The sequence below is a fragment of the Hoplias malabaricus genome, chromosome 5 (genome assembly GCF_029633855.1).
Source record: "Hoplias malabaricus isolate fHopMal1 chromosome 5, fHopMal1.hap1, whole genome shotgun sequence".
NCBI lineage: Eukaryota > Metazoa > Chordata > Actinopteri > Characiformes > Erythrinidae > Hoplias > Hoplias malabaricus.
Genome location: NC_089804.1, coordinates 58,201,788 through 58,227,696, shown reverse-complemented (window position 1 = coordinate 58,227,696; position 25,909 = coordinate 58,201,788). Strand labels below are relative to the sequence as shown.

The 25,909-nt window shown below is 45.0% G+C and overlaps 2 protein-coding genes across 3 annotated transcripts in view; both read right to left on the bottom strand.

The window, feature by feature from the left end:
• Nucleotides 1–1,335: 1,335 nt before the first annotated feature.
• mtg2 (mitochondrial ribosome-associated GTPase 2) lies at nt 1,336–7,843 on the bottom strand. Of its 2 annotated transcripts, XR_010802632.1 has the most exons (9): nt 7,721–7,843; nt 6,620–6,828; nt 5,916–6,063; nt 4,812–4,927; nt 4,292–4,510; nt 3,903–4,041; nt 2,445–2,864; nt 1,878–2,316; nt 1,336–1,740 (listed from the first exon to the last, which is right to left on the bottom strand). XR_010802632.1 is itself a non-coding variant. In XM_066671297.1 (8 exons), exons 2-7 carry the CDS (start codon nt 6,812–6,814, stop codon nt 2,470–2,472), a joined length of 1,212 nt encoding a protein of 403 aa, XP_066527394.1. In that variant the 5' UTR covers nt 6,815–6,828; nt 7,721–7,843; the 3' UTR covers nt 1,336–2,316; nt 2,445–2,469. The 2 variants fall into 2 exon arrangements, 1 of the variants encoding a protein (XP_066527394.1); XM_066671297.1 differs by having other exon boundaries at nt 1,336–2,316.
• A 528-nt stretch (nt 7,844–8,371) lies between these two features.
• The window catches only part of LOC136696685 (calcium-responsive transactivator-like), a 24,325-nt gene continuing 6,787 nt past the window's right edge, over nt 8,372–25,909 (bottom strand). The window contains exons 5-11 of the mRNA XM_066671298.1: nt 25,188–25,352; nt 22,973–23,137; nt 17,251–17,346; nt 15,508–15,600; nt 14,796–14,915; nt 13,940–14,070; nt 8,372–12,659 (exon numbers count right to left, since the gene is read on the bottom strand). Of these exons, the coding sequence (XP_066527395.1) occupies nt 12,633–12,659; nt 13,940–14,070; nt 14,796–14,915; nt 15,508–15,600; nt 17,251–17,346; nt 22,973–23,137; nt 25,188–25,352 (797 nt within the window). The 3' untranslated portion in view covers nt 8,372–12,632. The remainder of the gene's footprint in view (nt 12,660–13,939; nt 14,071–14,795; nt 14,916–15,507; nt 15,601–17,250; nt 17,347–22,972; nt 23,138–25,187; nt 25,353–25,909) is intronic.

The following is a 25,909-nucleotide window of genomic DNA, read 5'->3' as shown; positions in this document are numbered from 1 at the left end:
TTTGGGTCTGTGTTTACTTTCATGCAGTTAGCGTTCTCCTGAATTTAGAGACATTTCCACTTTTAATAATCTAAAAAACAGAAATAAGTCCCACATCTGAAGCAGGAATAAAGCAATATCCTCCTCTTTTTTAATTACGTTTGACGGTGTCTCTCACCGTTTCACTGCTGTGAGCAGAGAGAGGAGGCCTAGCGTAGCCCACACAGAAAATACTTGATGAAAAGGGGGTGGGCCACGGGTCTCAGCCACTTAAGCAACATTTATCTGTGGTAGAAAATGAAAGGTGAAAACTGTCTAAAAACGTCTAAATTTGGATGGAACATGGTAAATTTTCTGAAAAATGACGTCTGGTGTTTGTTCTTCGGAGCTTCATTACAAACCATCACTAAAACACCAGAGAGCAATGGTGAGGAAACATCCTCTGAAGTTTAATCTGATATCGTGTGAGGTTCAGCTCATACAGTGTAGCACCTTTCCCAAACCCAAGGGCCCTTTACATAAAGGGGAGGGGGATCAAAACCCAAAGAAATAAGTCACTGGGAGTAAAATGAGGAAAAAAGAAATGTTTTTAACAGTGATTTGAAGGAAGAAAAAGTTGAAGAGTTGTGAAGAAGAGGAGGAAGAGAGTTCCTAAGGTTAGGGGCAGCAGCACTGAAAGATCTGCCACCCAGAGGTAGGACGTTTAGTTGAGGGGACAGTAAAGAGACCAGAGGCTGAGGAGCGGAGACAGCGAGGACAGTACAAAGAAATTAGTCCCGACAGAAACAAAGGAGACAGACCATGCAGAGCCTTGAAGGTGAGAAGAAGGATTTTGAATTGAATCCAAAGCTCAACAGGAAGTCAGTGCAGCTGCTGGAGAACAGGGGGAATGTGTGCTGTACGCTCGGTGGAGGTGAGGACCCTAGCTGCAGAGTTATGGATGTACTGAAGACGGTTTAACAGTGGAACTGGATGTCTGGAGAACAGTGGGCTGCTGTAATGATTATGAGACAAAATCAAAGCATTCACCAACATTTTAGCAACAATCTCACTAAGTTCTGTGGAAATGCTTGTGTTCAGACATTCAAAATGTTTACGAGTGAAAGAGGGAAGAAACAGAGCGTAAGAGGTATATGAAATGCAAGAAGTATATACTGGATCTATACACACACTGATAAATACTCAGTTTCATTCTTAGCATTGTAGCATTTAGCATTAGATTAGCATTGTGGGCTAATGTTGCTAATGTGTGAATTTAATGCTTAAATAGCAGAAATAATAAAACAATCTTAGCCAAAGTAAAAGAAAGGAATAAAAAAGGAAAACTATTTTATTATAAGTTTATTTTTTCTACTACAATTGTTTTTGAATAATGTTTTTTTAAATCTAATTATTTATACAGTGTTCTCCCAGTGGCAGCGTGGGTTTCCTCCCATGTGCGGAAGGCACAACAGAGACTCCACTTCCTCAGAAACCTGAAGAACTCCCACCTCCCTCAACACTTGCTGGTGAACTTTTACAGAGCCACCATCGACAGCCTCCTGAGCTCCTGCTGCACAGTTGGGTTCACAGTTCACTGCATTGCACTGTTTTTAACACTGTTCTTGAACATTGTTTTTCTCAGCGACAATAATGCTCTTCTATGGTCCAAAAACACACGTTGGTAGGTGGATTGGAGACTCAGAAGTGCCCGTAGGTGTGAGTGTGTGTAGCCCGCCTTGCGCCCAGTGGTTCTGGGTAGACTCCGGACGCACCGCCGCCCTGAGGGTTACAGACAATGAATGAATGAATCTTTGCAACGTTTTTATGCAAAAATGACTGACCACACCTTTAAAAACACTAGGGCATTGGATTTAATGTATGTTCTTGTACAGATGGCTCTGATGAAGCATAAATACCTCCTCCACCTCCTGACAATGTCCACAAGCTCTGACATTCAAACAGCGCGCCTCTGAGGAGCTGAGGATGTATCAGGACCTCGAAAGGGAAGATTTTAAAGACTACACTCTAAGTCAAGGGGCTCGAAAACAAGGGGGAGGGGTAAAAATAAGGAATGGGATTAACCCTTAGAATGTGCAGATTAAACAGGAGAAGAAACACTTTTGTGTCTACGTCTATTACATCAAAACGATTAGGTGAGCAATAGTGTGTGTGTGTTATTATTGTGATATGTGGCTTATGACGTTAAGGTGTCTTAGTGGTGAGCACGTTCGCCTCTCAGCGCTGGGATCTTGGGTTCAAGTCCATGTTCTCCCTGTGTCTGCGTGGGTTTCCTCCGGGGTCTCCGGTTTCCTCCCACAGCCCAGATATGGACTGGTTCCGTGTGTGGGACCCACTCTATGGAGAATAAACAGCAAAACAATTCTTCTCATGCAAGCTGCACTTTATTGAAATTATGTTAAAACAATAAATACAATCTTCCATATATTTTGTTATGAATTTTCTGGGTTGAAAATGACTGACACCTTTAATGCCTTCGAATTTAAGCAGCTACCACCTCCAAGTCCTCTGTCCAGACTCTGTCTCTTTCTGCAGATCTCCATCGTACAGTTCCCGCAGGTGGAGGATCAGCTCCTCCGTGTTGTGTCCTGTGAGAGCGGATACTGGAATAACCCTCTCATCCACGTGGCTCCTGAGGGCCTCCAGGTTCCCCTGGGTCCCGCTAAGGTCCATCTTATTGGCCACAATAACCTTAGGCCGTTGGGACAGACCTGGCTCGTACTGGTCCAGTTCGTACTGCAGGTCCTGGAGCTGCTCCCAGGGGAACGGCGAGGTCATGTCCAAGACAAACAGCAGGAAGCGACATCGCTGGATGTGACGGAGGAACGAGACGCCCAGGCCACGGTTCAGATGAGCGCCGCGGATCAACCCGGGAATATCAGCCACTAACGAAGAATATATAAAACTTTAACAAAATGTTAAATGTTTACGATGAAATAGACTTTACTTGCTCTTCCCTTTGATGTTATCTAAGACCACCTCTATCTCACACACACACACACACAGATGTTGCCTCAAGGACATTCATTCATTGACTGTAAGTTCAGGGCAGCGGTGGGTCCGGAGCCTACCCGGGAATCACTGGAAACAAGGCGGGAACACACCCTGGAGGGGGCGCCAGTCCTTCACAGGGCGACACACACTCACACCTACGGACACAGAGAGAACACACCCCACTTCTCACAGACAGTCACCCGGAGCAGGACTCAAACTCACAACCTCCAGGACCCTGGAGCTGAGACAGAGACACTACCTGCTGCGACACAGTGCTGCCTCTTCAGTGCTTAATGAATTTTAATGTGGAGCGGCGTGTGCGAGTAAGCAGCGACAGTGTCTTTTAAGGTGGAGCGGCGTGTGCGAGTAAGCAGCGACAGTGTCTTTTAAGGTGGAGCGGCGTGTGCGAGTAAGCAGCGACAGTGTCTTTTAAGGTGGAGCGGCGTGTGCGAGTAAGAAGCGACAGTGTCTTTTAATGTGGAGCGGCGTGTGCGAGTAAGCAGCGACAGTGTCTTTTAAGGTGGAGCGGCGTGTGCGAGTAAGCAGCGACAGTGTCTTTTAATGTGGAGCGGCGTGTGCGAGTAAGCAGCGACAGTGTCTTTTAATGTGGAGCGGCGTGTGCGAGTAAGCAGCGACAGTGTCTTTTAAGGTGGAGTGGCGTGTGCGAGTAAGAAGCGACAGTCTCTTTTAAGGTGGAGCAGCATGTGGGTGAGTAAGCAGCGACAGTGTCTTTTAATGTGGAGCGGCGTGTGCGATTAAGCAGCGACAGTCTCTTTTAAGGTGGAGCAGCGTATGCGAGTGAATGTCACCTTTAACAGGGATCGAAACAGGACTGATTCTGTGAACAAACCAGAGGTCACACTGGGGATCGAACCACTGCACCACTCGGGAGCCACTAAAGGTTTACTGAAGTGATAATGGACCCGTACCTGCGAGCTGCTGGTGGTCTCTGTACCTGACGATGCCGATGTGGGGGTTTAACGTGGTGAAGGGATACGCTGCTACAGCCGGCTTCGCATTAGAGATGGCCCTCAGCAACGATGACTTTCCTGCGTTAGGAAAACCAACCTGGGGGCAAACACACACACACACACACACGGGTTTAGCACAAATGAGTCCAGACAGACATCCCTAATTATTCAGTTTGCAAAATCTACACAGACTGCACTGACCAATAGAACAGGACACCTCAAAGATTTCTCTCTTTCCCTCCTTCCAATCACATCCACCTCTCTCTTTCTCTCTCTCTCTCTCTACCCACCTTCACCCTTCTCTCCATCCCCACCTCCCTATCTCCCTGCCCCTCTCTCTGTCTCACCAGTCCGGCATGGGCTAGGGTCCTTAGCTCCAGCTGAAGGACCCTCTCCTCTCCTCGCTCGCCCGGTGTGGCTGTGAGCGGAGCTCTGTTTTCGTTGGAGAGAAAGAATCTGTTTCCTTTTCCTCCTTGTCCCCCGTGAACTGCGATGAACTCCTGACCATTCAGCGCCAGGTCAGCTACCGTCCGACCTTCCTCCTTCACTACAGTCCCTATGGGAACCTAACACACACACACACACACACATACACACACACACACACACACACACACACACACACTTAATTTACAAAGCCAGTTCCAAATAAATAAATAAATAAATAAATAAATAAATAAAAAACCCTTGCAATGTGTGTAAAAGTCTCAAAACAAAACACTGTGGTTTGTAAACGTATTTTACCCTTTACTTCAGCAGAAATACTTTACACTTGAATCATCTTTTACCACAAAATGGGTCTGTCCCGAATCTATCTGAGCTGCCAGAGTAGGCAGTGACTCTGTGGACCGCTGTTTAAGTCGTCACCTGTACGAAGATGGGGCTGGCATTTCGTCCGTAACAGTTTTTGCTCCTCCCCGACTCGCCGTTTTCTCCACGATACAATGGTGAGACGAGCGAGAGGGATTTCACCTGAGCATTCACTGCAGAAGAAAACAAATACCTCAAATACCTTCTTATGTCTGCTGCACTTCAGTGCAATAAAGAGCTTATATTGGGTTCTCAAACTATAGAATAGACACAGACAGAAACAGCAAATAATCCCTTCCCTTTAAAAACAAACCCCCAGTGAAATACTAGTCCTCCTGAACTCATTATTAAAAAGGACACATTACTAAAAACACCCCCCTCTTCAGCACACGCTCACATTTGTGTGAATCTGGAGCCCACCGACCCACACACTGTTAAACAAGACCATCCAATCAGTTCTCTGTGCGCTGCCTGAGTCTGAAAAAGAGTCGTTCTGATCCTGCTCCGCTTCTGACGTCAAGTGCAGAGACTTTAGAATGGCCCCGCCCCCTCGTCTGAGTCTGTCCAATCACAGCGCTGGACCCGTGTTTATGTGAGAGCGCAAAGACGAGGTTAAACTCAGCAAAACAGACACAATGAGCGCGGAGAAATAAGAGCACTGAGTAAAAACGGAGAAGAAAGAGAACAGAGTGAAAACGGCTAAAAACCAGAGCTTCTGCTCCTCACTCCTCACTGCTGTGCGCTCGGGGTCGGGGTGAACAGCGAGCGGCTCATTATCATTTAAAGGAACAGGTGCTGAAAGCGGGCGTTCTGAACAGGGGCTGTTTACACAGGGGGAGAACACTGCTGTGGGGCTCGTGGGGTTTGGACCAAAGCAGGTCACAGACGCTTCACTAAGAAACAGAACTGTGTTCCACTGTGGAGACGAGGGGGGATACTTCACTTTAAATATTTGGTCCTGATTTTTATTTCTACAAACAACAAGAAAAAAAAAACATTCCTAATAAAAGCCACCCCCCACCAATCCTTTTAAAAGCAGCAGAATCCCTGCACATTTCCTCTGATGTTACATTAAAAGGTGCTATAAATAGATTATTATTATGACCTCATTCTAAATGACAGTAACAGTGTTCATTACTTTTGGTGTTTACAGATATTTACCTTTAATGATGACATCCCCTCCATTCCCACCGTTCCCCCCGTCTGGACCCCCCCACTCTTTCCTGGGCTCGCTGTGGAAGCTGCAGGCTCCATTTCCTCCAGAACCTGCCTCTAACTTCACCCTCTTGCGGTCCACAAAATAACGAGTCTGGGAGGAGAAACAAGGAGCAACTGTTAGGGTTTAGGAATCGATAAAGCAGAAACAGAGAGTTTAGAGAAGTGTGCTTAGGAGCAGAAGGTCACTGGTTTAGGTCCCTGGAACCTACAGGAAAAATGGGGTGGGGGAGTGAAGGGACAGCGCTGTCTCCTCCCTCATCATCCACGGATGAAGTACCCTTTAACAAGGCACCTATCCCCCAGGCGTTCAGGTGTGTGTGTGTGTGTGTGTGTGTTCCCTGCTGGATGGGTCTGAGTCACTGCTGTTTCACCTTGTTCTAATCCGTGTTGTTTAGGTGAATTGATTTGGAATCAATTCATTTTCCAGTCAAAATTAAAGCCCTACTGAGACAGCAGTAAATGCACATGGGGTCCTGGGGAAAGGAGTACATTCACAGGAGTTCCTCTGTGATTTTATTCCCATCCAGATCTTCCCCTGAGAAAATCCGATTCCTGCAGTGTTTCCCCCCTCTCCTGGAAAAGGCACCCTGGAATATAAAATATAAAATGATAATCAGTTCAGCCCTAACTTAAGACCGAACACTCACCAGCTTCTTCTCCGAGAGCTCCTTCTTCTTCGTATTTCCTCGTGGCTTCCCACACAGTTCACAGCTCACCCAGAAACTTCTGACGATGTCATTTCCTCTTCCATTCCTGTCAAAGGGTCTCCTCTCTATAATCACCCTCCCAGACCAAACACCAAGGCTCCGGGAGAGGGTCAGGACTTTCACTGCAGCCGTCATCCTCCCGGTGGGGTCTGAATTTCATACAGAAAACTAAGCTTCAGCTCTTCAAGCCTGGATTAAGTCTAATAATGGACTTAATGGAGGTAAGTCATTAGCAAAATGTAGTCCAAGACTAGGTAAACAGATTAACACAATATAAATATACAGTTACAGACTGTAGTCCATCTGTGGCTCTGCATACTTTATTACCCCCCCTCTCCCCCTGTTCTTCACAGAGCAGGTGTGATGTGGTGGTGGATCATTCTCAGCGCTGCAGTGACACTGACGTGGTGGTGGTGTGTTAGTGTGTGTTGTGCTGGTGTAGAGTGGATCAGACACAGCAGTGCTGCTGGAGTTTTTAACCCCTCAGTGTCTGCTCTGTGGAGGTCCTGAGCGCTGAAGAACAGGGGGAAAGTGTGGTATCAAGTATGCAGAGCAACAGATGGACTACACTGTGTAACTGTAAAACTACACTGAGTGTAGGAACAATACCCTCAATGTAACGTGTTATCATATCACCGTTGCGACGTATATTTAAGGTGGATTTAAGGTGGAATGGAGGATTGAACCAAACTCAAACCACGTGAGACGTCAAAATAAATATACATTAAATATAATTCTACTACATCTACGATTATATCAACAGATACCTTCATTTTAGGTAAATCTCTTAAATCTTTAGGTAAAAACCTAGGTGACTTATATTTAATATTTACACAAGAAATATGTGATAAATAACACTTTCTCCCCCACAGATAAAGCGTGTATGTACGTTATAAGCGAACTATTCAAAGTTCAAATTATTCAAAGTGACAAACCTCTTTACACTCAGCAAATAACGCGTGTATTATTGTTAATTTAATACACAGACAGATATAAAGCCCCTTTTTTAAATTTGTCATTAAATAAAATCATAATATTCACCTTCAGCTGCAGCAGAGAATCAGCGGAGACAAACTACGGCAACAGCGCAGGACACATTTCCGCTTCGCCTTTTTTTCTGTTAGCGTCGAACACTTTCAAAACATTAGCATCAAGACATAATGCCTTATTTTCACGAAATAATTACTTTCTCCACAAAATATTTACTAATTTCTGCAATAAATACGTATAAATGTATAATGTTAAACAAGTAAATTTTCAAGAAATATATTGCTTAGATATTTTATTTTCTTCTGGACAGACATTTGATATTAATTTATTGAAGTAACATTTGCAGATATAGACTATTATTCTTTGTCATTCCTGACTAATGAACCAAAAAAGCAGGTCCCCAACATGGGGATGGCCAGGTTTAAAATGATTTTAGTGCTTTATCTCTGGTATATCCTGAATTAAAACAAAAGTAATAATAATCCGTTAATCAAATGAGGATAGAACTAAATATGGACAGCACAAAATGTGGCCAACCCTAAAAATAATAATGCATCCTACACAGGGAAGGGTCATTAATGTGCCATTATCATCTTAAACATTTAATGATGAAAATATGTTACATTTCAACAAGTTTACTTTTCCAATGTTTTTATTTAAATTATATTAAGATATTTTTTAAAACACGTAAAATTAGTCCAACAAACAGTAAAAGTGCAATAAAACTAAAATAATGAGATATTTTAAAACTCAGAAATTCAGCAGAACATAGGGTGCCAGTGTCTGTTTTAATGTTTTAATGACCCTCTGTTTAATGAATAAAGACAAGAAATGTGAAAAAAATAAATGAAATAAAATGAATTAGTTACGGTTACAAGGGCATACATTCATACAAGTAAAATAAAAGTCAGGCTGAAAGAAAAATTTATTAAGTATTAATTTTAAAATATTTAGAAATTTTGAAAGGTACAGGTTGTATGCTTTGGCTATAATCCCATAACTGGATCCCAGGTTAAATCTTATATATGTCTGAAATTTAAGCAAGCAGTTAAAAAGTTCAATACATAAAACATAATTAACAAATTAAATAAATAACAAAATGTAAACTATAGCAAAAAATAATAAAAGGAACAATTTTAAGTGACTAAGTGCTCTGACCTGTGACAGAAAGCAGGTCATTTTGAGGTCATGCAAAGACGGAATATAAAATTGTAGGCTATTTTTAAATATATTTTATATATTATTATTCCTGTTCAGATGACGTACTAAATTATTCAGGCCCTCGTATCAGCTTTTGAACCACTGTGGCATTTTTATATTATATATATATATATATAAAAAAACTACACAAGTGCCAGGTACTAGTGAGTGACCAGTAGATACTATGTGGTGGGCACCAGATATAATATTATGAGCAGCAGATACTATTCCCTGAGCACCAGATGCTACAAACCAGGTAGTTTTATGGGTGTACTAGATACTATGCGCTGAGCATGAATAAAAAGTGTCTTCTGCTTACTTTAAGTATCTGGTGCCCACTAAATATTATCTGGTGCGTACAAATACTCTCCAGTCCTCTGCAGATTATATCTGGTGCTGATTTATTAGCATCTAGTGATCGCCAAATACTTTTCTTAAAAACTATAAATTAATGTAACATTCTTTTAAAGGCTCTGTAACAAAATAAAGATGTAAAGTGCAAAATAAATACTAAATTAATTAATAATAATACAATGAATAAAATAACAAAATAAAAAGCAATAGAGTAAATTCTACTCAAAAACAAAGAGGTTATGTTTCTCTGGCTGCAAAAGGCTTTGTTAATAAACTGAGTGTATATCTTTATAAAATGTGAATAACGCATGACAATAACACAGAGCAGACACTTAAACAGATAAAGCACAGGTAGAATATGAGTGAGCGAGTAATGCCTTGAGCTACAGCAGTAAATTCTCTTAATGTTCCTCAGCTTCCACAGCTCTTCACAGTTTCTGGAAAAACATTTACAGTAAAATACATTCAATAAAAATAAAATAAAAACACAGTAAATTAAACAGCTCAGTTTTACAGAGAATTAGAGTTAAATATTCAAATAGAACAGAGGCTAGAGCTGGGCGATATATCAGTTATAACTGTATTATATAACATTTAAATACTACATCTTTTAAATGTAAATCCCCAGACAAATAATTATGTTTATTTCAGTGTGGAAATGCTGCATTATTTCCTGTAAATTCTCTTGTGAATGCAGTAAAAATAGATTTAAATACAATAAATAAAATAAAATGTTACTGATTTTCTCTCTGGAATCTGGTGAACATTTTTTAAAAATGCTTTTCCTGTTAATATTTAAAAACGCTAACTTATTAACACTAATAACATGGATTTATTATCTTTAAAATCAACATTTACTGCCACGAGTGTGTTGCTAATGTAATAGTGTTATTAATAAAAATGTTTATTAACTTTAAAGGTAAGGTGTAATAAACACACTCATGTTAATGTTAATGCTAAAATATGTGGTTCTTAACATTGTTCGTTTGAATAAATCATCTACTGTAGCGTTAATGGATGAATGTTATTAAAGCAAGGACTCTTTACATATAGAAATATATTTTGATATTGTGATATATTTGAAACTGTGCTGCGGTATATTCAGGTTGGTAAATATCTCCCAGCACTAGCTCAGCTAAAGAGGTATACAGAATAAAAACAGTCTATGTGGAGGCTTCCGTATGCATTTGATTTAAAAATAATCCTAAATAATATATATATACAAAGTCGGAGACCACTTTTTTATTTATCCAGTTTCCAGTTAAATGTACTTTAAGTACCATATTATAAGAGTTAGGGATTTATTCAGAAAACGTGTAACCAGCTTCTAACCCTTCGTTCACTTCATTAAAAGGCAACAAGTCCCTCATGGCGCCCCTTACTTTTCTACTGTAATGGTAATCCACTAAAAACAGCAGGTTTGGACAGGGACTGAGATGGGAAACCTCCTCCTGGGAAAGCTTAGGAGGCTGTGGGAGGTGGTGGGGCCAACAGGGGGCGCTGTCCCAGTGTTCAGGATGGATCCCAATGCCTGGGTGTAGTGACAGGGACACAGTACTGAAGAAATGATGGGGTCCTTTCTATTTTAGCTCTTTTCCACCACAAGAACTCAGAATCTTGAACTGATTCTGTTCTGGATTTGTGGAACGTGGTGGAACATGTGCTCTCTGATGAACTGTCCCCCGGGGAACCACGGTTCTGTCACCGTGTGGTTGTTTGGTTCCAGCGTCACTTTGACTGAATTCAGTGCCAGAGCCAGAGATAAAGGGATTGCAGACAGACTCTGTGTTCACTTCTGACACTCCCTCTCGTCTCTTTAACCAATCACTGTAGGCCAACGTCCCAAAGAATGGAAAATGCTCAGGGTCTAGAATTGCGCTGTAGAAGTGGAACTCTCATTTTCCTCATCATCGTTAATGTGTGGAATCTCCATGTTGTAAATAATTTGCATATAGCAGAGAAGATCTTAACTGCTTACTGTGTGCCACCAAATCACAGCAACATATTGTCTGTTTAAGACTGAACTTGTGGAGTAAGATCCCTGAAGATTTCTATAAGAAAATAAAGAGTCTCCTGACCGTACGAATGGAGCTCTATGGAGTAAAAGATTAAAGGACGCTGTCCTTAAAAGAACAATACATCATTTTCTGCTTCAGTGTACGAAACAGCCGTTATATTTAAACATATTTTAAATAATTCCAACCCCATGTAGGAGACCCTCTCTGAGGAGAATAAACTGCTTGATTCAGGGACTAGAAAATGAACTGATTCTTTATGTCATGTGAGTTACTTCACACAAAAACGAGTAACAAATCACATTCCAAAGCTATGTTTACTCATTTTTTTTGCTCTTCCACTGCATGGGATTGGCTCGTCATGGCTGCCCCATGAAACGGAGCCAGTGACATCACAAAACGCCTTCTCTAATGAGAATTGCTGCCTTTGAAAACCAAGACAACAGCGGTAAAGTCAGGTGCTGTTTACTCGTGGCGTAGTGGCGTGTTGTTGTTGTTGTTGTTGAACACAGCTCCGCCCCCAGTTCCTCACAGAGCAGTTTTCCTTGTCTCATGTTCGTCTTTCGCTGGAGATTTTCCTCAGCCACCGTCCCAAGAAGTGTCTGACCCTCTTCAGAAACCCCTCGGGGGAATGTTACGAGCTGCTGCTGAGAGTCGGATAAAAACTAATGTGAACGCTGCTGTAACTTCAGAGATTTTACAAGCGCTGAGTTTGTGCTGGAGCTCTGTGTTTCCTGGTGATTGACAGGTCTCTGGTCAATCAGAGCTCAGCAGGGTTTACACCTCACATTTAGTACTGACTCTGTTGGAACCGTAAGCGAGCAGAGACTAAAAAAGGACACGGTACCTGGACCAGGACCAGATTTGGCCGGTGGAAAAGCACAAGAGCCGAGCCAAATCGAGCCGTGTACTTTCCACGCACTGGAAAATCACCATTAGTTGGTCATAAAAAGGACTTATTGCAACTTTAATCCCAGTTCTGACTGGAAATCAACCAGATAAACAAAGGAAAGGTGATCTCTGACTTCGGCACAGCATTTCATTTAAAATCCTGACTGCGGATGAAGAATGTAAGTTAGGTTTCATCTTATTGACTAATCACATTTGAACACACTAAATATGAAAATAGGAGCATATTAATGTTATTTTATATTAGTCTTGTTGCGATATATATCTGATCTGGTCTCTGTACAGTCGTAAAATCCTCTGAGAAATTAAAAGGAGGTAGGTGAAATAAAGCAGTGAGGAAATTTAACAGTTTAAAGAGAGAGGAAGCTGAATTCTGATTGGACGACCCAGGTGATGATTCCTTATGGAAACAGAAGGTGCACTGGGAGGTACACAGTGTAAAATCCTGTTGCGTCTGCATGTGTGGTCGCCGTGGTAACACATCCTTATTGCTGATAGTTTCCATACTGACCCTAGAGAGATCAGGGTTAAAGGATTATAAACACTACACTCAGAAAAGCATAATGAACATGTATCGGCAGAAATAGACTCCTAACAGAAATCCTCCAGTATCTAGTGAAGACCTTTAAAGGTTTTGAGGTTTGTAGGTGTGTTACACCTGTTCTTATGTGTGCTATACATCTGCATAACCATGTTACGAGTTTGTTTGTTTGTTGATTACATGTTCGTAGGTGTGTTACCTGTTTGTAGGTGTTTTACCTGTTTGTAGGTGTTTTACATGTTCGCAGGTGTGTTACCTGGTCGTAGGTGTTTTACATGTTCGTAGGTGTTTTACATGTTCGTAGGTGTGTTACCTGTTCGTAGGTGTGTTACCTGTTTGTAGGTGTTTTACATGTTCGTAAGTGTGCTGTACATGTTCGTAGGTGTGTTACCTGTTCGTAGGTGTGTTACCTGTTTGTAGGTGTTTAACATGTTCGTAAGTGTGCTGTACATGTTCGTAGGTGTGTTACCTGTTCGTAAGTGTTTTACATGTTCGTAGGTTTGCTACCTGTTCGTAGGTGTGTTACCTGTTTGTAGGTGTTTTACATGTTCGTAGGTGTGTTACCTGGTCGTAGGTGTTTTACATGTTCGTAGGTGTGTTACCTGTTCGTAGGTGTGTTACCTGTTTGTAGGTGTTTTACATGTTCGTAGGTGTGTTACCTGGTCGTAGGTGTTTTACATGTTTGTAGGTGTGTTACCTGTTTGTAAGTGTGTTACATGTTCGCAGGTGTGTTACCTGGTCGTAGGTGTTTTACATTTTCGTAGGTGTGTTACCTGTTCGTAGGTGTGTTACCTGTTTGTAGGTGTTTAACATGTTCGTAGGTGTGTTACCTGTTCGCAGGTGTGTTACCTGTTCGAAGGTGTTTTACATGTTCGTAGGTGTGTTACCTGGTCATAGGTGTGTTACCTGTTCGTAGGTGTGTTACCTGTTCGTAGGTGTTTTACATGTTCGCAGGTGTGTTACCTGGTCGTAGGTGTTTTACATGTTCGTAGGTGTGTTACCTGTTTGTAGGTGTTTTACATGTTCGCAGGTGTGTTACCTGTTTGTAGGTGTTTAACATGTTCGTAGGAGTGTTACCTGTTCGCAGGTGTGTTACCTGTTCGTAGGTGTGTTACATGTTCGTAGGTGTTTTACATGTTCGCAGGTGTGTTTCGAGCCTGTTTTGAGTTTTTACCTGTTGCTAGATGTGTTACAGTTCGTAGGTGTGCTGTACATATTTGTTGGTGTTTTATATGTTCGTAGGTGTTTTACCTGTTCGTATGTGTACGGTCTTTGTGATTGACCTCCAGGAGTGGATTGTGAGGAGCGATACGAGGAAAATTGCTGACCCTGACCCTGCTGCTGATACTGAGAATACTGAGAAGGACCTCCTTGACCAGCACCTAAACACACACACACACACACAGACATACACACACACACACACACAGACATACACACACACAAACACAAAATAAATAGGTTATAAAAACAGACAAAGTAGACAATATTGTAAAAAGTGCAGGTGTGATGTGGTGGTGGATCATTCTCAGCGCTGCAGTGACACTGACGTGGTGGTGGTGTGTTAGTGTGTGTTGTGCTGGTGTAGAGTGGATCAGACACAGCAGTGCTACTGGAGTTTTTAAACCCCTCAGTGTCTGGACTGAGAACAGTCCACCGACCAAAAACATCCAGCCGACAGCGCCCTGTGTCACTGATGAAGGACTAGAGGACGAGCGACACACACTGTGCAGCGACAGATGAGCTACTGTCTCTGACTCTACATCTACAAGGTGGACCAACGAGGGAGGAGTGTCTCACAGAGTGGACAGAGAGTGGACACAGGGTTTAAAAACTCCAGCAGCACTGCTGTGTCTGATCCACTCTACACCAGCACAACACACACTAACACACCACCACCACGTCAGTGGTGAACAGGGGGAAGGGGGGAAACAAAGTATGCAGAGCCACAGATGGACTACAGTCTGTAACTGTAGAACTACAAAGTGCTCCTGTGTGCTCCTGAGAGAATGGACAGTGAGTCAACTGAGTTTAATGCTATGATTGGTGTGTGTGTGTGTGTGTGTGTGTGTGTGTGTGTGTGTGTGTGTGTGTGTGTGGTCAGTACCGTAACCCTGTGGCTGAGTGCTGTAAGCTGGCTGTGAGGGATACTGTTGTTGACTGAACGTTTGCTGTTGTCCTGAACTCTGCTGATACTGAGGCTGCTGCTGGCTGTACTGGGGATTTCCTACAACACAACAACAACAACAACAACAATAATCATCATCATCATCCATTATTCATTGTCTGTGACCCTTATCCAGTTCAGTGCGGCAGTGGGTCCGGAGTCTACCTGGAATCATTGGGCGCAGGGCAGGAACACACCCTGGAGGGGGCGCCAGTCCTTCACAGGGCGACACACACTCACATATTCACTCACACACTCACACCTACGGACACTTTTGAGTCTCCAATCCACCTACCAATGTGTGTTTTTGGACCGTGGGAGCATGTGTGCTTACTGCCCCCTAGTGTTCACTGTTGTGTGTAAATGTGTGTTTCACTGCACGGATTGGGTTAAATGCGGAGAACAAATTCCTCTGTGTGCAGCACATTGCCCAATAAAGTTATTCTAATTTTAATCCTCCTAGTGCTGTGGCTTTGATATTGTTCATATTGATATCAGAATTATATCGTATCGACCGAAATTATGAAATGATACAGTGATATTCATTTTTGGCTCTAACTGGGCTCATGTGCAACTGCTCCAGGACATTACCTGTAAGGAACTGTGCTGTATAAGTTCACTGCAGTATGGAAAAGTATGTTTTATTGCCTACCTCCTTCATAATAATGCTGTGAAGGCTCTTCGAAGGATCTCTCATATCCCTGCTCTCCGTAGGACGACTGCTGATAGGTATATTCTCCGTGACCTACAGGGGGCACAATATCAGCTCAAGCAAATACAACAACTGAAGAGCAGACACGTCTTCCGCAACCATTCTGACCCCAACACAACGAGCCCAATCTCCCTCCACACAGGACACATCTCAGCCTACTGTTCCCAACTCCGTAAGAAAGAAAAGAGGCCGAGAAACGAGAAAGGAAAGATAGATCTGAATTTTCGGCACACCAAAAAAGGTTCACAATCAAAGAGATCGGCCTCAGGGCCTTCACAAGAGGAGGGAGGTCATACAGTAGGCAATACTAGACATGACAGGGGGAGGGAATACATAATAAAAGCATCTTCGCCAAGGAAAGGGTTTTGGAACTGGACGTTGAGATGCAAAATGAAAGAAAAAGACATGGAGAGCAGCGAGGGGAAGGAAAAAAAAGGGAATTTTCTGAGGGTTTTGAAGCAACTCTGGACAAAACTGAGGAAAAGGAAGAAAGGGGGGAAGATGTTCCAGGGGTGGGGGAGGTAGGTGTTTGTGTATTTTGGTGTGTGTGTGTGTGTATGTGTTTATGTGTGTGTGTGTATTCAACATTCAGGGTTTTAAGACTACTTTTACAAAAGGAGGTGGTGTAATGTAATTGTTACCAGAGTGCCTCAGTGATTTTAGTCTCGTCTAGAAGCATCAATGCACTCACTAACTAGAAGACTCCTGCATATTTAACCTATGAAAACAGGATACCATGTTGGATTCCATGGCAACTACCTTAGCAACAACCATGTACTCCACAACATCCACCTTGGAACACCCAAGCAATGACTTAGCAACACAGAGCAAGCATCTAGCAACTCTATGGAAACCACAGCAACACCCTAGCCATCACCTAGGAGCAGCCAAGCAAGATGTAACACCCAAGCAACTGTCTAACAACACCCTAGCAACCACCTATCAAGACCCCAGAAACCACTATGGAAGCCATAGCAACGCCTAAATAACTATCATGGGTACCACAGCAACAACCTAGTGACACCCTATCAATCACTTTGGAACAGCAAAGCCACCTATGTAACCATATGTCAACACCCTAGCAACCACAAGGGAAATTACAGCAACACCCTAGTTACTTCCATGGATACCACAGCAAGCACCTAGCAAGAAACTAGCCAAAACCTAATAACAGGGACCAAGACCTTAGTAACACCCGAACAACACACTAGCAATCACCTCGAATCAGCCTAGAAACCACCACAGCAACCACCTAGCAACGGTCTAGGAATCACCTTGGATCAGCCAAGCAAACAGCTAACAAGACCTTACCAACTCCCAAACAACTGCTTAGCAACCATCTATCAGCAATGTGCCAACCACTATGGAGACCACAGCAACACCCAAGTAACTACCATGGGTACCACTTCCAACATCTAGCAACACCAAAGCGTAAGTCAAACAAACACCTAGCAACCACTTAGCAATACCAACGCTAAAACCATAGCAACCATCTGGGACACCGGTGTTATATGTTATTCTTGGTCAGCGTTCAGCCTCCATTACTCAGTTCTTCAGTCACTTTCTATAAAGTGGCCGTAAATACTCAGACGCCCTGTGGTAAAATTGCATTACCCTGCCTCCGAATCCCGTCCAGACTGTTTTGGGTGTGTGAGTGTATGAGGGTTTTGTCCGTGTGATTACCATCTTGGTAATACTGCTGGTTTATAGGCTCGCTGGAGCTGGCAGTGTGTCCATACTGCTCACCGTAGAACTCGTCTTGGCCCAAGAACTGCGATCCTGAAAGACAGGCGACACCAGGGTCCATTAACCCTTAATTTTATTACCCTTAGGTTCATCCGAGACCCTTCACCTCCTCCACCCCCTCCCTTTAAATCCTCCACTTTCCCGCCCTAACACTTCCTCGACTTCCCAACTGTCCTCCTGTTTATTTTCCTGGTTTCCCTTAGGGATCAATAATGGACCAAATTTCCTCAATTTTCCAAAGTACCAAATCGCCAAATGCACTCAAATTTCCCTCGGGGAACAACAAAGGACCACGTCACCAAATCTACCAAATTTCCCTTTGGTGTTAATGCTGTAGTAAGTAACTGGTGATGATTTATCACATTGTGCCTGGGACAAGCCACAAACAAAACAGGGTCTGACCTCTCGAGTGAATGAACACGCATTAGTTTAAGGGTTAAAAATTCCAGAACTGCCCTCCGGAGGGAGATGGAAACAGAGGAATATTAATAAGGGTCTGAGAACATTGGAAAATTCAGGAAGTTTTTACTGATCTGAGTGACACTGAATCTGAGGAATCTGCAGGAGGTGGGGGTGATGCAGCTGATCAGATCTGACACAAAGATGGTCCCTTATCTGGAGTCACCAAATAAACTGGAATGCCTGAAGGGAAAGGAGGGTGAAAAAATCCATGGGAATGACATGAAAGGGGGAATTTTCAGAGTAAATCGAGAGGAGGTGGGGAGGGAGGTACAGATGAATTAGGGATAATTCCGACATGGCCAAAGAGAGGGAGACAGGGTTTTAGTGCTGGTGTGCAGAAAGTCCAGATATCACAACTTCCTTCAAGCTCTTAAACCACAGACTTTCATTTCAGAGACAGAACCCGGAGCAGTTCATACTTCAACCCAAAGACACACCCAACAGAAGCTAGGATCGTCGTAGCCACACCTCAGCAGAGCATGTTAATGTATAAGAAAACCATTTCCCTGTGGAGTAAAGTACTGATTTACCAAACTTACAATACACCAAATTTCCCCATGACGATAAATAATGGACCTAATGAAGTGTTTTAATAATTATTGTGATTGTTGTATACAGTGGTGTGCTATGACATACATTGATTCATTCATTCATTGTCTGTAACACTTAATCAGTTCAGGGCGGCGGTGGGTCTGGAGCCTACCCATAATCTCTGGACACATGGCGGGAACACATCCTGGAGGGGGCGCCAGTCCTACACAGGGCGACACACACCCACACACTCAATCCTACAGACACTTTTGAGTCTCCAATCCATCTACCAACGTGTGTTTTTGGAGCGTGGGAGGAAACCAGAGCACCCGGTGGAAACCCACGCAGACACAGAGAGAACACACCACACTCCTCACAGACAGTCACCCGGAGGAAACCCACGCAGACACAGGGAGAACACACCACACTCCTCACAGACAGTCACCCGGAGGAAACCCACGCAGACACAGGGAGAACACACCACACTCCTCACAGTCAGTCACCCGGAGGAAACCCACTCAGACACAGGGAGAACACACCACACTCCTCACAGACAGTCACCCGGAGGAAACCCACTCAGACACAGGGAGAACACACCACACTCCTCACAGACAGTCACCCGGAGGAAACCCACTCAGACACAGGGAGAACACACCACACTCCTCACAGACAGTCACCCGGAGGAAACCCAGACAGACACAGGGAGAACACACCACACTCCTCACAGACAGTCACCCGGAGGAAACCCACTCAGACACAGGGAGAACACACCACACTCCTCACAGACAGTCACCCGGAGGAAACCCAGACAGACACAGGGAGAACACACCACACTCCTCACAGACAGTCACCCGGAGGAAACCCACGCAGACACAGGGAGAACACACCACACTCCTCACAGACAGTCACTCGGAGGAAACCCACGCAGACACAGGGAGAACACACCACACTCCTCACAGACAGTCACCCGGAGGAAACCCACGCAGACACAGAGAGAACACACCACACTCCTCACAGACAGTCACCCGGAGGAAACCCACGCAGACACAGGGAGAACACACCACACTCCTCACAGACAGTCACTCGGAGGAAACCCACGCAGACACAGGGAGAACACACCACACTCCTCACAGACAGTCACCCGGAGGAAACCCACGCAGACACAGGGAGAACACACCACACTCCTCACAGACAGTCACTCGGAGGAAACCCACGCAGACACAGAGAGAACACACCACACTCCTCACAGACAGTCACCCGGAGGAAACCCACGCAGACACAGGGAGAACACACCACACTCCTCACAGACAGTCACTCGGAGGAAACCCACGCAGACACAGGGAGAACACACCACACTCCTCACAGACAGTCACCCGGAGGAAACCCACGCAGACACAGAGAGAACACACCACACTCCTCACAGACAGTCACCCGGAGGAAACCCACGCAGACACAGAGAGAACACACCACACTCCTCACAGACAGTCACCCGGAGGAAACCCACGCAGACACAGAGAGAACACACCACACTCCTCACAGACAGTCACCCGGAGGAAACCCACGCAGACACAGAGAGAACACACCACACTCCTCACAGACAGTCACCCGGAGGAAACCCACACAGACACAGAGAGAACACACCACACTCCTCACAGACAGTCACCCGGAGGAAACCCACGCAGACACAGGGAGAACACACCACACTCCTCACAGACAGTCACCCGGAGGAAACCCACGCAGACACAGAGAGAACACACCACACTCCTCACAGACAGTCACCCGGAGGAAACCCACGCAGACACAGGGAGAACACACCACACTCCTCACAGACAGTCACTCGGAGGAAACCCACGCAGACACAGGGAGAACACACCACACTCCTCACAGACAGTCACCCGGAGGAAACCCACGCAGACACAGAGAGAACACACCACACTCCTCACAGACAGTCACCCGGAGGAAACCCACGCAGACACAGGGAGAACACACCACACTCCTCACAGACAGTCACCCGGAGGAAACCCACGCAGACACAGAGAGAACACACCACACTCCTCACAGACAGTCACCCGGAGGAAACCCACGCAGACACAGGGAGAACACACCACACTCCTCACAGACAGTCACTCGGAGGAAACCCACGCAGACACAGGGAGAACACACCACACTCCTCACAGACAGTCACTCGGAGGAAACCCACGCAGACACAGGGAGAACACACCACACTCCTCACAGACAGTCACCCGGAGGAAACCCACGCAGACACAGGGAGAACACACCACACTCCTCACAGACAGTCACTCGGAGGAAACCCACGCAGACACAGGGAGAACACACCACACTCCTCACAGACAGTCACTCGGAGGAAACCCACGCAGACACAGGGAGAACACACCACACTCCTCACAGACAGTCACCCGGAGGAAACCCACGCAGACACAGAGAGAACACACCACACTCCTCACAGACAGTCACCCGGAGGAAACCCACGCAGACACAGAGAGAACACACCACACTCCTCACAGACAGTCACCCGGAGGAAACCCACGCAGACACAGAGAGAACACACCACACTCCTCACAGACAGTCACCCGGAGGAAACCCACGCAGACACAGAGAGAACACACCACACTCCTCACAGACAGTCACCCGGAGGAAACCCACACAGACACAGGGAGAACACACCACACTCCTCACAGACAGTCACCCGGAGGAAACCCAGGAGGACCCTGGAGCTGTGCGACTCCCACACTGTGCTGCCCTGACATGAAAAAGACCTTATATTTATTTTGAAGTTATTTTTGGGCTATTTCTGCTCGTATATCTCTGATTTACTATATTTCCACATGTCCACATTCCTGTGTCATTACAGTCCTCATATCTGTGCGTCTATAATCCTACACTCTACATGACTCTGCACTCCGAGTATGAGTTGAGATGTTCTCCATAATACAGACTTGTTTTTCTCCAGGTGTGATTCACACAACAGTCTCACATCTGTGTTCAGAGCAAAGAAATAAAGTGCCATCACATCACTCCAGATGTTTGAAAGGGTCTATGTGTGAATAACTTGAAGGAGGGGGGGTGTTGTTACCATGGTTACCCGTTTCCTGTCATCAGGCACAGGGCTGTTATAATAAAACCTGTGATGACGGAGGAACAGAGCCACTGCTGAATGCCATAGATATTTTGGAATTAAGGTTGAAGAAGTAAAAGAGGATGAACGCTGCTTTGAAATCACTGTTTATTCCTCTGTTTTCAAAGATATCTTCTGGCATCATCCCATTTCAGAGTTAAGTCTGTCATGGTAGAGCTGTTCTCAGGCTCTGAGCGCGCGGCGCTGTGCTGACACAGCAAGAAGGAGCAGATTTATGAGCTGCTGAAGGGGAAGTGACAGCGGTGATGAATTTCGGCTTCCGAGCCACCACCAGCAGCTGGTCACATGATCCGCATCCCTACGGCACACACTGTGGTCCAGCGTGGAGCCGACTTCCCTCAGTTTCATGACTCTATTGGTTGAATCATAAAGAACAAATCTTGCCGCGGTCATATGGGGGTCCTATGAGTGCCCCTCAGACTGAGTGTAGAAACAGGGTCATTATAATGTTATGGATGATTAGTTGGTTCTTGCATTTCATGTCCGTTTTTCTGCTGCAGTTTCCTGTTTGGGGACCGAGTGTCCTCCTTGTAAATTAATGTGAAGGATGGATATTTGTCTCATACACAGCTCGGCCCCTTTGCTGGAGAGCGTCTCCGTCTCTTCACGTCAGATATATATCACGTTATAATGAGGAGAAAAGGCTCATTATCCACTATTAGCCATATTAGCACTTTCGTCATAGGGCAAGGGAATATTTTGGGAATACTCTGGAACATTTCTGGATTACTGTGCATGTGTGAAAGGGGCATAAGAGATTTGTCGCTAGATTTAGCAGCTTTTCAGACCCCTCTAGCAAATTATTAAAACAAACAAAACAACTAGCAACAAATCTAGTGACTTTCTGTACAAACCTTAGCTAATTCTCATAGAAGAGAATCACTGGTAGCACAACTCGTCACAACACCAGGACTGACTGTGAGCGGGAGACACAGCTCTCTCTCTCTCTCTCTCTCTCTCTCTCTCTCTCATTCTCTCTCTCTCTCTCTCATTCTCTCTCTCTCTCTCTCTCATTCTCTCTCTCTCTCTCTCTCTCTCTCTCTCTCTCTCTCTCTCTCTCTCTCGGGATTGGTCTTTCACACCACAGTCTAATCTAATCACAATCTAATAAAAAATGTAAAGTTTGACTTTACCTGACATTTCTATATCACTGATGTATTTAGTATTTTTACATCGTTAGTTATTTACTTTTAAGACACGTTTAAATGAAAAGAGATGATTTAGTGATGGGTTATTAAGGCAATTTAGTAGTTTTGGTAAATTAGATACTTAATAGATTTTTAATTAAATCCTACACACACACACACACACACACACACACACACACACACACACACAGTCCAAACATAGGCCCACTGGAAGCCCCCCAGCCACAACACCCTGACCATGACAGACGCCTGGGTGTCCCCAGTGTCCTCTTTATTCGTCCAGATTTCTGTTACTCCACCCACCTCTGATCCGAACCTAAACCAAACAGAACCAAACAAAATGAAAGGACCCATCACCTACCTTGCTGAGAGGGCCGATAGCTTCCTATTGGCCTCTGCTGCATCATGCTGTTGCCTTGGTTACCCTGTCCCATCATGCCCATGGGCTGCTGGCCCGGGTAGTGCGGACCCCCGGCCTGGGAGGAGGAATAGTGGGGTCCGGCACCTTGCTGATGCATCATAGAGACTATGAACAACCAGGAGGGGGCGACACCACACATGTTAACCATTCATTATTATTATCATAAATTACCAACATCAGTCACAGTCCAACACAAGTTTGCACTGGTCTCATCACATGATTTGTTGATTTACTTTGGAGTGAAAATTAGGGAACACCTCGTCTACAGGGAGCACTAAAATACAGAGACTATGACTGGTGTCACACACTCACCCAGTCACTCACACACTCACCCAGTCACCATGTCACTCACACACTCACCCAGTCACTCACACACTCACCCAGTCACACCCACACTCACCCAGTCACTCACACACTCACCCAGTCACTCACACACTCACCCAGTCACTCACACACTCACCCAGTCACTCTCACACTCACCCAGTCACTCTCACACTCACCCAGTCACTCACACACTCACCCAGTCACTCACACACTCACGTCAAATTTGGAATAAACAGCTGGAATAAAATAAATAAAATATAACATATAAAATGTGTCCTTTGCGCAGCGTTGTTTAATTGTCAGGATTCATCAAAGCTACAGCGTTAAATCCATCAAATAAACTTTAACATAAATGTGCAGAAGTGTGCTCCCTGTGGAGGAAGTGTTCTTATTTTCACTCAGAAACAAAATGTCGCCTGAGCGTGAAAAACCAAACGTCACAATTCCAGAAAAGTCAAGAGAAGCCGTTAGCGTCAGGAGCTGGAGAGGAGTTAAGGCCTGTTCACACCGAGTCCGACACGTTACTGTCTCAACTCTGAAATCAGGGGAAAACACAGGACGAGGAAGAAGACATTGACTCATTGAGTCGGAGCGATGATAAATGTATCCTTTTACTGTAAACACTGCAACTACACGCCCCCAGTCTCCAGAACACCACGGGACCCCAGCAGTGTTTCTGAAGCTCACTGGGGGCAGTGTGAGGCTCTCAGTAAAAGGGAGTACGTTTTCTTCCACCGCCGCAGTGTAGTTCACAGCCTGGTGACTGTTGTTTAAACTTTGTGTTTAAAAAAAGCGGCTAAGAACAAGACGAGCTCTTCATCGCCCTGCTGTCTGTAGCCATGACAACGACGTTCTGATTGGTCGGTGTGGTTTTAACGCATCCATAAAGCACAGGAAATACCACAGGTTTTAATTCAAAATCAGACGCAGCGCCGCAGTCCCTCGGTGTGAAAGACACTGTTAATAAACGTGTGTTTGCTTTTTTGGGACTGAATCAGAATCAGTGTGAAAACGCCTGACTGGAGGAAACTGAAAATATCTGCAGAAGCCAAGCTCGGGTAAGTGCTCGAAAGAGGAGGGAAACGGGGGAGAAAAGAAGGGCAGCATGTCAGGGGGAGGTCAGAGGTCAGGGAAGAGCCTGCTAAAGAGGAGGAGGTGAATAAATAATTAAAGAGCGGAAGAAGGGGCGCACTCCGGTGATGAACTGAATGTGTTTGATTTGCTCTGGGTTTGTCTTCCTCTGATTCAAGAACACGAGCCCAAAGCCACACTGCGACTGTATCTCAATCCAGATCTAAATGATCCACTTCTCCGTGTCCCTGACATTCTTCTCTCTCTCTCTCTCTCTCTCTCTCTCTCTCTCTCTCTCTGTCTCTCTCTCTCTCTCTTTCTCTCTCTCATCCACTTTTACAGAGTGAAAACGGCTAAAAACCAGAGCTTCTGCTCCTCGCTCCTCACTGCTGTGCGCTCGGGGTCGGGGTGAACAGCGAGCGGCTCATTATCATTTAAAGGAACAGGTGCTGAAAGCGGGCGTTCTGAACCGTGTTCCTGAAGTGAGGGATGGACCTCCATCCAATACGTTCTGGACAAGCTGGAGGGGCGTTCTGATCCAGAGCTAATGTTTCAACACCAGGCCCTGACCTCACTGATATTTTTGTGGTTGTAAGCCATTATATTCTCACAGAAATCTTCCAAATGCCATGTAAAGACTTCCCTGAAGTGTTCCGACCACAACATTTACAGGTTTGGGTCATCTGCTCAGGCCTATGCTGTTCCACTGTCTGAAACTGTCCTCCCCCAATCCCGTCAGGGCTGAGCTCTCTGGGCTCACCTTGGTTGTTCTGGATGTTGATGTTGGGGCGAGAGGATGCTGGGTAGCCTCCCCCCGACCCCTGGGGCGAGGGTCCGGTGAGGCCGTATCCTGGCCCCGAGGAGAGGCTGCTGGAGCCCCCGGGGCCCGAGACCTGCTGCTGCTGCACGGGGCCGAGACTGGGGCCTGAACACACACACTCACACTCAAACCACTGGGGTACCATCAAGTACGGCACCGGCGCCACACATTCAGTTCATCAGGTCACCACCACGAGCAAGAAATCAACACATGGGAAGGGAGGGGGACTTCAAAAGAGACAAATCTTGTTTACAGCTATTTCCCTTCGATCAAACGTAGTCAATCAACCGTTTCGCTGTGAGGATGATGCAGCTAGTGATGTGTATCACATGAATCGGTTCTTGACTTACCATCACCATCATTCAGTGTAATTGTTGTCTCATTTAAGGTGGAATGGCACTAGAGTGTAACTGCTGCACTATTTAAGGTGGACCTTTAAAAACACTTTTTTTATATAAAACTCCTCTCCGTGTGCTGCTCTGCAGTGTGTTTGCTCTGGAAACCGCTCTAATGTGTTCCGAAGCCCCAGTGTCTGTAAATGGGTAAAAAAACAAAGTGTCTGGGTCCGGTGCTAGGCTTTCTCTCTCTCTGCTCACGGCAGAGAAACACCATCTGGAGGTTTTTAGACAACGGAGAGACTCCAAACGCTGAAAAGCACCAAC